At 39.4% G+C, this 15,704-nt stretch overlaps 1 protein-coding gene across 8 annotated transcripts in view; it reads left to right on the forward strand.

The window, feature by feature from the left end:
• The first annotated feature begins 4,221 nt into the window (after positions 1 to 4,221).
• Positions 4,222 to 15,704, forward strand: part of LOC140739521 (transcription elongation regulator 1-like) — a 114,828-nt gene continuing 103,345 nt past the window's right edge. For 7 of the 8 annotated variants that reach the window (XM_073067896.1, XM_073067900.1, XM_073067898.1 and 4 more), the window contains exons 1-2: positions 4,349 to 4,500; positions 8,934 to 9,162. In XM_073067896.1, the coding sequence (XP_072923997.1) occupies positions 4,385 to 4,500; positions 8,934 to 9,162 (345 nt within the window). In that variant the 5' untranslated portion in view covers positions 4,349 to 4,384. Of the gene's footprint in view, positions 4,318 to 4,348; positions 4,501 to 8,933; positions 9,163 to 15,704 lie in introns of those variants that run through there. The other variant, XM_073067897.1, reaches the window with a different exon arrangement.

Raw genomic sequence — 15,704 nt, forward strand, 5'->3', positions numbered from 1 at the left:
TTCAATATCCTTTTCCTTACTGAATACCGAAGAAAAGGAATTGTTCAAAATCTCCCCCATCTCTTTTGGCTCCACACATAGCTGTCCACTCTGATTCTCTAAGGGACCAATTTTATCCCTCACTGTCCTTTTGCTATTAATATAACTGTAGAAACCCTTTGGACTTATTATCTCTGCTAGGTGCCTGCAATTCTGCACCAGCCTCCCGCAAGGTCCAGGGGAACACCTTGTCAGCCTTTGGGCATTTATTCCCCTAATTTACCTGCAACAGCAAGCACCTCCTCCTCTGTAATCCACATATTGTCAGTAACCTCGCTTTTATCGACTCTGTGTCCATCTTCCAAGTAAATGCAGATGCAAAAAATCTATTTAAGTTCTCACCCATCTCTTTTGGCTCCTTGCATAACTGATCTTCAAGACAACCAATTTTGTCCCTAGCTATCTTTTTGCTCATAATCTGTAAGACTATACGACATAGGAGCAGATTTAGGCTGTTTAGCCTACCAAGTCTGCTTTGCCATTCCATCATTGCTGATTTATTATTCCTCTTGACCTCATTCCCCTGCCTTCTCCCTGTAACCTTTGTCACCCTGACTAATTAAGAAGCTGTCAACCTCCGCTTTAAATATATCTATTAACTTGGCCTCTGTGGTAATGAATTCCACAAATTCATTACCCTCAGGCTAAAGAAATTCCTCCCCATCTTCATCTCTGTGGCTCCCTTGAACGTACTTCCTGTGGGTAGTATTTACTTTCATTGAAGGAAGCCATGCAGCCTATTAGGCTCCCACTAGCACCAAACAGTCCCATTTCACCCTCTCTGCAGCCCTGCAATTTATCCTCTCTCACCCGCCCACCAACTCTTATTTTTAATTCTTTTCCCACTTCACCATATTCAAGGGACAACTTCAGCCAATTACCTTACCAGTATCTCTTTACAATGCAGAACAAAGTCAGAGCACCCAGGAGGAAACCCACCAACTCAGAGAGAAAATGTGCAAACTTAATATATATAGCATTTGAATCAGGATCTGAACCAATGTCCCTGAAACTGTGTGGCAGCAGCAGTAACTGTTGCACTATCATACACAATTGATGAAATTAAGACCAAACCCATTTGCTTTCAATTAATTTAAGAATGAAGAGATTTCTATCTATTATTTGTGACTGCTCATGATAGGTTATAACTAAAAGCTATGACTTCAGCTATCTGTATTTTGAACTTAATGAATACTCCTTCCCCTCCACGACCAGATTTCTAAACGGTCCATGAACCCACAAATACTACTTTCTTATTCCACTTTTGTATAATTTATTTATTTTGTGATTTATGGCACTTCTTATGTCTTTGTACTGTTGTCGCAAAACAACAAATTTCACTTCATGCAAGTCAGCGATAAACCCAATTCTGATTCCCAAAGTTCAAAGTACATTTATTATCAAAGAGTGTATAAATTAAACACCTTGAGATTTGTTTGCTTACAGGCAGCCACAAAGCAAGAAACGCAAAAGAACCCAATTTGAAAAATAAAATGAAGACCAACACCTGATGTGCAGAGAAAGGGGAAAAAAACCCACGAATCATGTTAACAATAGAAGCAAGCAACAACATTTCGAACCAACATGAGTCCTTGGATCTGAACCCTGGTGCAGCCTGGGGTAGGCCCAAGCCTCAGTATCAGTCCATCATATTAGTGGACACAGAGCACAGCAACTGGAGCAGACTTCACAGACTTAGCACCCTGGCTCTCCCTCTTTCTGTGCCTTTAAGATATTTTATAAACACTTCCTCTCTAACTAAACACTTGTTTACACATATTAATATACCATTGTATGGTTTCTGTCAAACAGTTTATAGTAATACTTCTGTGAAGCACCTTGGGACATTTTACATTAAAGTTGCTATACAACGCAAGTTGTTTTCATTGCAGCTGACTGCGTGTGGACTGAAAAGCACAGATAAAACTTACTATTGTGCAGTAATATTCACATATTCCTGACATAACCCATTGAGAATTGGTGTCTAGAATGTGCGTTTGGGGTGTTTGAAATGGCGGAGTAGTGGGGCTACTTTTGAAATTAAGCATAGTTATGGTCACTAGGACAACAGTACTATAATATGTCAAAGCCAAAGCCATTTTCAGTTGGACTCAAAAATTATGTGAAACTGAAAAAGCACACAATTGTAAACTCCAATCAGCCTATAATTATTTGCTGAACGACAAGGCAAAATCATTTTAATTTCTAAGAAGGGCAGTTTTGGAATTCGCTGATGTACCCAATTTGTCATTTTGGTAACCTCACCTTCAATCAGCACACTTAATTAAAAGAGTACGTTTTGATAGAACGAGTGCTCCTCTGTATTTTTGCTCTTATTCAGACCGGAAGTGATTGCCATCTAAATAGCAACTGCCACTAATTAAAAATAGGAGCTCATTATCAGGGAAAATGCAAGACTAATTTTGTCTCCCAACATTCCGTGAAGTAAAATCTTCCAGACCTACATAAAGCTGAACAACAAATATGCCAGGAACAACAGACTAGCTTTGCAAACAGATCCCGTTGGTCTGCAAAACCTTTTTTTAAGAATCATAGGAGAAGGCAGATGCTGGAACATGGACCAAAAATCAAACTGCTGGAGAAATTCAGTGGGTTGAACATCTGCTGGGGGCGGGGGGGGAGAGAAAAGAGTGGTCAATACGTGTCAAGACCCTGTATAAGGTCTGGACTCACTTCTTTTGCTTATTTCTGGTCCACATCTGTAAGGGTCAGTACAGTAGAACTGCTGTCTTACATCTCCAGTAACCAAGTTCAATTCAACTCTGTGGAGTTCATACATTCTACTTGTGACCCTATGGTTTTACCCTGAAGGCTGAGGGGGAATTGATGTGAATTTGGGGACAATAAAATGGGATGAGTCTAAATGGATGATTTTCTGGTTAAAGACCCTTAGTCAGATCTGCTTCCAGCCATGATCATCAGGGTCCATCTGCTTTAACCAACCTTCCACATGGGACACTTTTGAAAATCAGCTTATACCACTTCCACTGGTCTACTTCATATTCTAGTCCATGGACAACATACTTAAAGAACTGATAAATTAGTTAACTTATTTTTCTTTCATAAATCCATGCTCACATTATGTAACTTTATGTTGGGGGAGCAGCATCGGCGCCAAAAGATAAACAAACTATCAAAAAGTCTGGATCTGTCCTTGGCTACAACCTGAACTCTTTTGAGTTAGTGGTGGAGAGGAGGTCACTAATCAAACTGTTATCTATTACGGACAATTTGGCACATCTTCTCCATTACCTACTGAATAAGTAGCCGAACACCCTTTTGGACCGACTCATTGAACTCCGCTATCACAAGGATTGTTACAGCAAATCTTTCTTTCCAAATGTAATTCATCTCTGTGTGACAAGAGAACACACATCATAGCACAAGTCTTTGTTTTATTATTAAATACATTATTATTTCCCATTTATAAATTATTGTGTATATCATTATTCTGTATATTATTATTCTATACTTTATTATTAGTTAAATCTGCACACTGAGTTTGTTTTTAAATGTTGCTGCTGTACGAGAGAATTTCCCATTCAGGATCAATAATAAAGTATTTATTATTATCTCATTCAGTCTTTTTATCTTTTCAGGGTGATCTTCATTTATGGAATCCAGCACTTTGTAGAAATCCAAAATAAATCCAGCAATAATGTTAGGCTAAAACATTCCAAGGTTGTTTCATGCTACTACTGGCAACCTTGAAAAGCACCTCAGACCACAAAGTCTTATATTCCAACCTTGATGTATCTCCTTTAATATACTCGAAACCTAAATATTTAATAAATCTGGCAGCTATTTGTTTACACGAGGGAATCTGCAGATGCTGGAAATTCAAGCAACACACACAAAATGCTGGTGGAACGCAGCAGGCCAGGCAGCATCTACAGAGAGAAGCACTGTCGACGTTTCGGGCCGAGATCCTTCGTCCTGACCATTCGTCAACGGATGCTGCTCGACCTGCTGAGTTCATCCAGCTTGTTTGTACGTGTTATTTATTTTGTTTGATGATAACCTCGCAGTCTCCTCAGGAAGACGTTCCCACAGCAGCGGAACGAATGAAAGGGGATGGCAACGCAGAGCACCTTGGAAGCCGAAAACATCACTTCCTACGACGCACTTCAACCAAACGCGATATCCGACAGGCTCGCCGATGTCATCAGAGTGGCAAGCAGCTGGGCTTATGAACTCTGGGCCCGGCAGCCCAGCAGCGAATGGAGTTTCGGTAAATGGGCGGGAGACTTCAGCAGGGTACGTTGCGAGAAGCGGTCGGCGGTAGCGGAAGGTTTTTCTGTCCTCCCCTCCCCCATAGCTCTTCATGATGGCCGACGTGGGGTTGTTGATGCAGGATGGCTTGTTACACCCGAGCCAGGCGCAAGCGGATGGAGCTGGCGATCAGCCTAAACCCAACAGCGACACCTCCAACCAGGCTCGGTACGTGGATATGAGTAGGTTTGGGACCCGGAGGTTAAATCACGCCATTTGTCCCAAACCTTCCCCTCCCCCCTTCCCCGGAGAGGGCGATCTGACTGAGCCGGGCCTTGGGCCGCCAATCTGTACACCAGCCGGGGAGAGGTGTGAAGTCTGTTCTCCCACACTCTGGAAGAAGGGAACCGACGCCTCTTCCGTCCAGGCTGAGTAGTCATTCAAATCTTCGTAAAGGGAATTAAACCGCTGGGAACTCTGCTAACTTTGCAAGGAGCGCATGTATAAACTTCACACGAGTAGCGTCTGAGGCATGGCACAGCCACGGTTATTTAATCTCATCGCACTTAGTTTGCTCATACTGATCTTTCTTTAAAAAGTTCACAACCAATTAATTTGCAGGAATTTTGTCTTTAAGTTGCTTTCTTGACAGCATGGAGTTTGATACATGACCTTCTTGGAACTTGCCAATCGACCATTGCCTGTAAATTTTGGCTATTTGATTAGAGTGCTGTTACATCTTCTCGTTCCTGTCTTTCTGTGTAGCTATTTGTTAGGGTAAAGGATACCAGGATAAAATCCTGAAAGCCAAGGGTTTTTAACCTTTTATGCTGTGGACCCCTTTGGCAGTCCAGTGAAGCCACGGACCCATTCTCAGAATATATAAAATCAAATACATAGGATTACAGAAGAAATACAGAATTACAGAAGAAATACTGTTATCAAAATAGTTTAAAATTTGTGATATAGTAATATATGTTCTTTATTAATGCATTCAACAATAAGACTATGTATTTAAAGTATAGATAATTTAAAATTAAATTTATTTTTAAAGACTGTAAATGCTTAGCTTGAATAAGAACATTAGATATGGGTGGTCTTTGATAAACGAACACATGTTGGACATCAAGTTGATTTCAGTATTTAGGTTTATGGTTTCAAGTATTGAAAATCCAGATTTGCAAAAATATGTAAATGTAAATGGAATTAAAGCTTCCATAGTTGATTTACAAGGTAGGAATAGGCTTTTCTCAAGGAACACCAGAATTCTCCAAAATCCCCTGCTCTTCACTACCACAGATATATGTATTAATCTGTGCTTTTTTATAATACTGATTTAAATGGAAATCTTTACATCTGTGAGTTATCTCAAATTGTTTAATATCTAATTAATTTGTGAGCAAAATATCGGTAACGGTAAAAGACTGGTAATTGTTTTAGTGATGGTTTTTTTGGGGAGTTCAGTTAACTCCCATCCTTTGATGCAGTCTCTTATGTTTGATATTTATGCCTCAGTTGACGGACTGCTATCCTGAATTTTGAAGCAATTTGTAGAGGAAAGGAGCATCCAATGATAAGACTGCTCGTTTGACCAGTAAAGAATGCTATTTCCTATGAATTTGAAATCAAAATCAAATTTAGGATTAGATTTATTATCACTAAGAACAATGAAGGATGTGTATCAACTTGCCAAATGTTTAAAATCCTAAAAACTTTACACAGGACATTTCTTTAATCTTGTATAGTTTTTCTATTGCAGTTCTTGGTGCTGAGTACAGGATTTCAAAACCAGTGATGTAAACCATAATGGCTAACTCTATTTCGCTGAAGTTCTATTTTCATTACTGATACAATGCCTTGAGATTACAGTATTTCTTCACATGCTGGTGCTGAAACTTTTGGGAATGAGTTTCAAAGTTTAAAAAAAATTAAACAGAAATAACTTTCGAGGTTAAAAATTTTGGTATACAGTATTAGCAAATGTACAGGCAGAAATCAGGAAGGTCACAGAATTGACTGTTTTGGCTGATCTCCAGTGTGATAGGTGTGTACTGTGATGCAAATTGGGGAAGTCCTAATAACTGATGTTTCTGATTGCTGTTCATCAGTGTTAAGAATGGCCCTGATCAAGTATTTTGCTAGCAGTTGGGGCAGAAGCAACAATGCCATTGGGCTGATGGTGCCCTTGGAATATTCTGCCAGTCAGTGTATTAAGTGCTTTAATGCCAAGAACTGACAGTCCTTGCAGAAGTATTGAAATGACCAAGACTTTTTGAAGGTTGACTGCCTTGTTTTTGCATAAATGTACATTGCATCTTGTTAAGATGTTGATTTCAAAGCCTGCTTGGATTACATTGCCTTATGCCTTGTTAATCAGTGATGCCCGGATGTTCATTGGAACTCTTCCCTGTGAACTCTGTCCTGCCGAGGGGTCTCGGCCCAAAATGTCAACTGTACTCTTTTCCATAGATGCTGCCTGGCCTGCTGAGTTCCTCCAACATTTTGAGTGTGGAGCTCTTAGCTGTTTGTTTTTCTCGTTTATATTCTGCATAATATGAAGGCCATGAAAATGACGCATTGAGTTGTTGTGCTTTCAAGGAGGCTAAGAACAGTCAGGCGATACATTGTTTGAGAGCCTCTGAGGTATTTCTCCTTGAGCATTTAGCAGAATGTTGCATATATTTGAGTATTGATAAATAACATTACACTGCACAGTTTCTACAAGCACATGAGCTCCACATGTTGGAATGGATACTGACAAAAGGGAATTAGTGCAAGTGCTGAAGTAAAATAATGATTGAGTCAACACAAACACTAGAGATTCTGCAGATGCTGAAAATCTTGAGCAATATGTACAAAATGCTGGAGGAACTCAGCAAGCCATCCCCTATTTTTCCATTCCCTGTTTTGGCACCTCCTCCCTCATGCACCTTCTCTTCATCTGCCCATCACCTCCCACCTTCTTCCATGATCCATGATTCATTTGGTTCACCATTCCCTCCTTTTCAGATTCCTTCTTAAGCCCTTTACCTCTCTCATCTCCCTGCTCCTAGCTTCTTGCTTCATCCTCTCACCCACCTTTCACCAACTAACTGTCCTCCTTACCAATCCCCCACCCCCAACACCTTATTTTGACTTTTTCCCCATTCATTTCCAGTACTGATTTTGGGTCTTGGCCTGAGAGGTTGACTGTTTATTCTGGTTCATTGATGATGCCTAACTTGCCAAGTTCCTCCAGCATTTTGGTTGGTTTGAGTCAACAGTCTGTTCCCAGTAGATGCTATGTTGACAGGTTCTGTTCAGTATCTGAGTTAGGAGACTCATATTATTTGGAGAGTAATGCATTGTGAAAGTATGCAAAGAACATATCTAGATATATTAATCTCCAGATAATGTGGCAGGTAATTGGTTTGAATTAAAAGGTAATCTTTTTGTGTCTTGAGATTTGTTTTCCTAATCTAAAATCCCCAAAGTTTTAATGTGTGATGTAGTTGAGTATTTTAAATGTTCAAATGTCCCAGTGTTCTTGAATTTGAATTGATTTGCTTTGTGTAAAATTTTCAGTAGATTGTGTGCAGAATTTCTCATCCACACCTGCAACAGATGTAGGAGATCCAAGGCATAAAGTTATTTACAAGCTGATGTTAATTTCAAAAAATGAATTATTTGTGATTGAAGTTTTGGTCTTTGCATTCTTGATTTTGAAAAGTTGGAAATTTGAAATCCTGAAGAAAATTGTTGCAGCTGAAATGGGGATATAACTAAGTTAGCATTTGCATCTTTGTTCATTGTTTCTACTTTTCCTTGTAGAGTGCCGAAAGTTTCCATGTCCTGGCCCCCTTCACCATTTGTTGTCATACCATTGAGTCTGGTGCATGTGATTTATTTGTTCCTATTGAGTTTGCATGGCAAACAAATGTTCATGTTTTTAGTGTGATTGGTTTTGTTCCAGGCAGTTGTAAAGATTACTATGGAAATGGGTCAAATGTAGTTGTCACTTTCCTTGTGTTAAAGTTACTGAGGGATTTTAAAATAACATTCTAATGTTATTACTTAAGTTCTGTTGTGCATCAAAAAGTGATTATTTGTTTCTTCTGATTTAGGTCCATGTGATGTTTCTGGAATTAATTCTGTTCATAATACCCATCAAAGTGAAAGAATAGCAAATACGTTTCTCTGTGCAGTAAAACTTTCTAGAAATTACAATGAATGTATGTTTTGAAGGCAAAAGAACGCATGTTTGCTACATGGTTCCAAGCTTCCAGTTTTGAAATTCAGTTCTGCTCAATGAGTTCTGAGAGATAGCTAACTGCTTGCTTTTGTACAAATTATCCAAGTTGTTATTAACCATGATCTGTCCACTGGATATTGGTCATTGGTTAAAGAGCAGATTAGAACAGTGGCTCCCGACCTTAGGTCCATGGACCGATCAATTAATGGTAGGGGTCCATGGCATAAAAAATGTTGGAAGCCCCTAGATTAGAAGGTAACTATCACTGTAGAGACATAGAAATTTGATATCAAGCTATTGGTGGATGGCTTATGCCAGTCAGTCAAATGCAGAGAAAGAACACAAAATTTGAAAATGTAAATAATAAATGATTGATTTAAAGATGATACTCCAGTGGTCTTATTTATTCCTGTTTTATCTTTCCTGTTAGGATGGCGCATCAGCAGGCATTACGATTTCGTGGCCCTGCTCCTCCAACAAACGCAATGCTGCGGGGTCCACCACCTCTTCATGTGCGTCCACCTCCTCCACCATTTGCCATGATGAGAGGACCACCACCGCGTCCTCCTTTTGGGCGACCACCATTTGATCCCAGTATGCCACCAATTCCACCGCCCCCAGGAGGAATGCCACCACCCATGGCTCCACCACATATGCAGGTAGGTATAAAAGGTAAAAGTAATTGGAAGCATTTTTATCCACTCTGTCCTGTGGTCATTTATATTTTAACTTATTTGAACTTTTGAGTCATCAAGGGCTTTTTATTTTAGGTCAGTGACTTGACATTTTTGGAAATACCTGTCCAATTGAGTAAATTGCAGTTAATCTGTACTAGCATACCTAGATCAAGGTAACATCAGCCACTGCTCTGATTTCTAATTTTGGTAGTGATGGTTTGGAGTGGAAGGAGTCAGGTTGGGCTGTGTATGTGAGAGGTAAAATGGTGACCCCCAAAGTTATAAATTGGCTTAAGTTACTAATTTGAAATGTAAAATAGTGGAATTGCCTTTATGAAAACCAAGTGATCTTCCTGAGTGATCAGCTGGAATACTGTTTTTATCATGGCATGGACTTTATAGATGTTTTTGGTCTTTTTCTATCATTTGTGTACATTTAGTATCATGTAATTTGAATTGCCTGCCTTCAAAAATTCTATATCTATGGAGGAGAAGGGAGTACATGTTTTTAGGATTGGATTTCATTGAAGTACAAGTCGAGTTAAGTTTGTCCCAGAAGGTGTCAAGTTGTTTGATTGTCAATGAAGTTGCAATTTCAAGTTAGTGGAGAGAAAAGTAACAGCAGAAGTAATTGGAGAGAAAAACAATGACAGAACTAATTAAGTACTCAAGCTAGTTTTTGCCTGTCATTGTTTGAATATTAGATATCACATCTCAGCTTGCGCGTGTTTTCCACTTCTTCATGTGCACATATTGATTAAATTATTTATTGTCCGAGCTATTTCCCCTTTTATACCTGTCAACACACTTGTTTAACTGAAATATTGCCAAACAAAAGAATACTGGTGCACTGATGTCCTTTTCTAGAAATGGTTGAATTGTTATGAAAGACAATTGGACTTTTCATGTCAAAGCTTCAAGGATCAGTGTGAAATTTACTTCTAATTTTTCCAATTTGTTATGTTATGAACACTGAATCTTCAATGTTGACATCTTTTGATTTTTGGAAAACTCATGTTGGATGGTCATTTTGGAAAACTCATGAGTTTAATATATCTGGTTGATCGTGTGGGGCAAGTTACCTTTTACATTAATTTCCCATCCCACACCAATTAGAAATTTTGATCTCTATTTTTGGCCACCTGGTGTGGCTTAAAGTAAGCTTGAGAAACCCACGTCATGAATGGTCATCCATTCGCTTCCAAAAACACCTTTAAGTGGAACAATTTCACATCGACTATTCTGGCCTTCAGTTTTATTTTTCTCTTCTGCTAATTTTAGATTTAATTCAATCAGAGAACACAGAAACTTGTCCTTTGTCCCTCCATATCCATGCTAATAATCAGGTATCCAACTCCACTAATCCTGCTGGGCCTTGGAGATTCAAATGCTTATCCAGATACTACTTAAATGTTTTGCAAGTTCCTACCTTTGCCACCTTTTCAGTCAGTGCATTCTTCTGGATGGACAATAAGATCCTCAGATTCACTCTAACCCTCTTATTCCTCAACTTTAAATCTCTGCTGCCTTATCTTAGACATTCATTATGGGGAAGAGTTTCACACTTACCACTATGCTGCACATAATCTTGTCTAGTGTTTGTATACTTTTCTTCTATTTTTGGTTTAATAACTCTGTCCATTTTTTGTTTGTTATTTATGAGCCGTTATCACTCTCATTGAGTCTGCATCCCTGAATATGTTTTTGTCAGTGTACTGGGGTACATTGAAAAGCTTGTCTTGCATACTACTCACAGATCAAATCATCATAAATAGTAGAAGGTGAAACAATAACAGAATGCGGAGTATTGTAGCAACTATAGAGAGTGCCGTACAGGTAAGCAATAAGGTGCAAGATCATAACGAGGTAGATTATCATGTCAAAACTCTATTTTATCAGACTAGGGAACTACTCAATAGTCATAACATAACAGCAAGGTAAAAAACCGTTCTTGAGCCTAGTGGTACAAGCAGTATAGTAGTTGTTAAAACACGTTACCTTGCTTTTTTTTAAAGTACTGTGGTCATGATAGCCTTCTTAAAGCAGAGGGACCACAGATTCAAGATTGTTTAATGTCATTTTCAGTACACAGTGTAAAGGAGAACAATATAATTATTGCTTGAGATCTGATGTGGCACAAAAAATACAGCATAAGGTAAAGAACACAATAATACAATAAAACACAAGACATATCCATATATAAGATAGCTTATAAGACAGGAAATAATAAAGCACTGGTGGTGGAGAGGTGGGTTAGTGCATGGAGGTGTTGATTAACCTTGCTGCCTGGGGGAAGTAACTCTTTTTGACTTTGGTGCTGCCGTTGATGCTATGTAGTCTCTTCCTTGATGGGAATGGGACAAACAGACCATGAGCAGAGTGGGTGGGATCCTTCGTGATGTTACTGACATCTTTCTCTATATATGTCTGGCAGGCTGGTGGCAGTGATGCATTAATAGTTTTGATTACCCATTGTAGAGCCTTCCAGTCTGCTGCAGTGCAGTTTCTGTACCACACCATGATGCAGCATGTCAGGGTGCTCTCTACTGTGCATCTGCAGAATGACATAGAAACTTAGAAAAATAGAAAACCTACAGCACAGTATGGGCCCTTCAGCCCACAAAGTTGCGCCGAACATGTCCCTACCTTAGAAATTACTAGGCTTATCCATAGCCCTCTATTTTACTAAGCTTCATGTACATATCCAAAAGTCTCTTAAAAGACCCCGTGGTATCCGCTAAAAGACCCTATTGTATGACGAGAGTATAGATGTGCAAAGTCCAGCTTTCTTCAGTTTTCTCAGAAAGTAGATAGTGTGGAATGGTCTGGGACCATGAGAAAATGTATGTAATGTGCACTCCCAGTAGTCCTAAGCTAGTCACAGGTTCCACTGATGTAAAGTGAGGGGGGGGGGGGGGAGTTGGGTATGAGTTGTGCGAGTTCTTCTGAAGTCAGTAACCATCTTCGTTGCCTTATTGACATTGAGGAAGAAGTTATTTGCCTTGCACCAGACCGCAAGATCTTCCACCTCCTTTCTGTAGCCATCTCATCATTGTTGGTGATGAGTCCCACCACTGTTATGTTATCAGTGAACTTGACAATGTGATTACTTGGGTTTTGGTCATGCTGTCACATGTGAAAGTGTACAGCAATGTACAGATAAAAACAGGGAGAGGTTAAAAATGTCTGCAGATACCCTTGTCGGCTTATCTGTTCACTAAAGGCATGGCTGGGGACACCATCTGGGCCAGATGGTTTCCGTAGGTTCACTCTCTGGAAGACTGATCTTACAGCTGCAAGGTGATTGTGGGTTCAAGTGCATTCGAGGATTTCAGGTTGGGTGGTGACATACCAATCGCTTGCTGTACCAAATGTGCACAGAATGCATTAAGCTCATCTGGAAGGGATGTGTTGTCAGTGATACTACCTGTTTTTATTTTGTAGTCCTGAGTAGCATGTAAGGATGACCACAGATGACAGCTGGTCTGGGGCTGAAGTTTGAACCAATAATTGTTCTTGGCATCTGTTAACTTTATGATTGTCATATCTCAATTTATTGTAAAGATCAGAGTTAGCAGATTTGAATGGTGCAGTCCTTCTCTTCACTGAAGGGATCTTCTGTATCATCCATTCACAGTATCCAGTTTGGGAACACCCAGATTGTGCTCTTTGGTACACATTGTTTTAACAATATCATGTTTTTTTTATTGTCAAAACTCCTGGTCTACACCTGTTGTCATTTCTTCTTGGTTCCTTGGATCCTTGACTCTCATGTGCAACTTCAGTCTTAACTTTTCCTGGTTATGATGAATGGTCGTTGACCTGAAATGTTTGCAGCTTCTTTCCATAGATGCTACAGATCTGCCAAGTGTTTTCCAAATTTTCTATTTCTAGTTCAGTTTTTCAGCATATGCAGTGTTTTGCTTTTAAATTTATTTTGTTTTATTTCTTCATGATGTCAGAAACCAAATAAACCTTAAGCTAATAAGTTTTAACATTTTTATTTAATCAATATGGCCACCAATGGTTTCCAGTAGTAAGTCGAGATGGCTCAAAGGCATTGTTAAACCGATACCTTTTCTGCATGCTCAGGTGAAAGAAAAAGGGAGTGGGGCACTATTTGATCAGAAAGTTGATTTTGTGCTCAGTTGACTAGGAATAAAACTAAATTAGGAAATTGGGAATATAATTTTCTCTTCTATGTGAAACAGTTTGCCTATAATTTATATACAACGTGAGTACTGATGATGTGTGAACATATTATAGACTCTGCACAGTAAATACAACAAAGACTAACTTTACGTTCCATTTTACAACATGACCACTTCCTGGGAACACTCACAATGTGCTGGAGGAGCTCAGCAGGTCAGGCAGCATCTATGGATGGGAATAAACAGTTGTCGTTTCAGGAAGAGACCTTCATCAGGACTGGGAAGGAAAGGGGGAAGAAGTCAGAATATGAAGGTTTGGGGGAGGGTAGGGGAGGAAGAGGTACAAGGTGTATTACTGCATCTTGACCATGTACCATCCTGGGCAGAATATTAGAAAAATAGGCCATTTAATTGCCAAGCTTGTTCTGTTATTCAGTGTATTTTGGTGTGATCTATAACCTATTTCCATGTGTCCACTTTTCTCCTGTATTCCTTATACCCCTGGGTGACATCAGTCTACCAACAGGAAGGTATAATGTGAATGATTGCTAAATAAATTGCCATTTGTGGAAGAGAATTCTGAATATTTATACCCATCTGGTTGTTGAAGACTTTCTTCACTGGATGCCTACTTCTAATTTTCAGATTATGAGTTTAAGGCTAAGACCTGCCAACCAATGAAAACAGTTTTGTACTGACTCTGTTCTTTCTTCTGGATGTTAGAACTTCTGTTAGTTCTCTTAGGCTGACATTCTATGGAGCAGATGTCTGGTCTGTAGTGTTTTCTGTCAGTAATTTATCCCACCTGTCCCATGTTTCATTCTCATAAATTTGCTATTTCCACACACCTCTTAACTTATGGGAGTGAAGTTTCAAGTGTTCATCAGAATATTTTGGATGGGTTCTGATGAGAGCATTAGTTGAATAACTTCTCTAGTTTCCCAACTCTTCTGATACAATAGCCAGTATTCCATTTATTTTGTTGGTTTGAATAGTTGTCCTTGACATTTAAATTTGTCAGTGTCCAAGGATTTAACATATTTACTTGGTTTTAGCATTTTTCAGTTCTTCACCAATATTTTTTCATCCAAACCTGAACAGAACGTTGTTGATGTTTTCCTCATTGGAATTCAGATGACAGAGTTTTCCCATTTGTTTCATGATATACTTTTGCATTAGTAATATTCAATGTATAAAATAATTTTGAATTATTTCCATTGTTTTGTCTGTAAAATATGAATAATATATGAAAATGTAAAATACAAAAAATGAACTTTCATCCAAATTGGTCCCTATTTTCTATTTGAGGCAAAAAGTGACAACACAACTTTTGAGTGAATTGTAGTGTGAGTTGATGTTTCAGATCCTATGTTGATCTTGTTAGATCCTTTGAACTTTTTAAACTACTACAGTAAACGAGAAGATTTATTAAAATGTCAAATGGGATCTGAGGGGATCTTTTTTTTTTCCGGTTAGAGTGGTGAGTAACTGGAATTCATTGCCATAGAGAAATGTGGAAGCAGAGTCACTGACAGCCTTCAAGAAGTATGAGCACTTGAATTACCTGTGCATAGAACACTACTTGCCCATTCCTGAAAGATGGGGTAAATACACCTGGAAAGAAAAAAGGGGGGAGGAGCACCAGAGGGAGGTGATGGGCTGTCAAGGAAATGAGGTGAGGGGGAGGAATAAGGGGATGGGAAATGATGAGGTGGAGGGGGCATTATCGGAAGTTTGAGGAAATAAATGTTCATGCCATCAGGCTAGAGGCTACCCTAATGGAATATAAGGTGTTGTTCCTCCATCCTTAGTGTGGCCTTAATCATGACAGTGGAGGAAGCCATGGATGGACCTATCGGAATGGGAAGTAGAATTAAAATGGGTGACTGCTGGGAGATGCTGCTTTTTCTGGCTTGGCCAGGCTGTCTCCCAATCTACATTGGGTTTCACCGATATACAGGAGGCACACTGGAAGCACCAAACACAGTAAACGACCCCAACCAACTCACAGGTGAAGTGTCTCCTCACCTGGAAGGACTGTTTGGAGTGCTGGATGGTAGTAAGGAAGAGGTGTAGCACTTGTTTCGCTTACAAGGATAAGTGCCAGGAGGGAGATCAGTGGGGAGGGTCGAATGGACAAGAGAATCACGTAGGGAGTGATTGCTGCGGAAAGCAGAAAGTTGAGGGGAGGGAACCAAGTGGCCACCGATTTTTAATTCCACTTACCATTTCCATCCTGATATGTTCATCCATGTCCTCCTCCACTGTCGTTAGGCTGGAGGAACAACACCTTGTATTAGATTTTCTTTCTGACATGAACTGACTTACCCCAGGTAAGATTTCAGGTCATCCCCAGATTACAGCAGGGTTTTC

This window comes from Hemitrygon akajei, chromosome 15 (genome assembly GCF_048418815.1).
Source record: "Hemitrygon akajei chromosome 15, sHemAka1.3, whole genome shotgun sequence".
Taxonomy (NCBI): Eukaryota; Metazoa; Chordata; class Chondrichthyes; order Myliobatiformes; family Dasyatidae; genus Hemitrygon; species Hemitrygon akajei.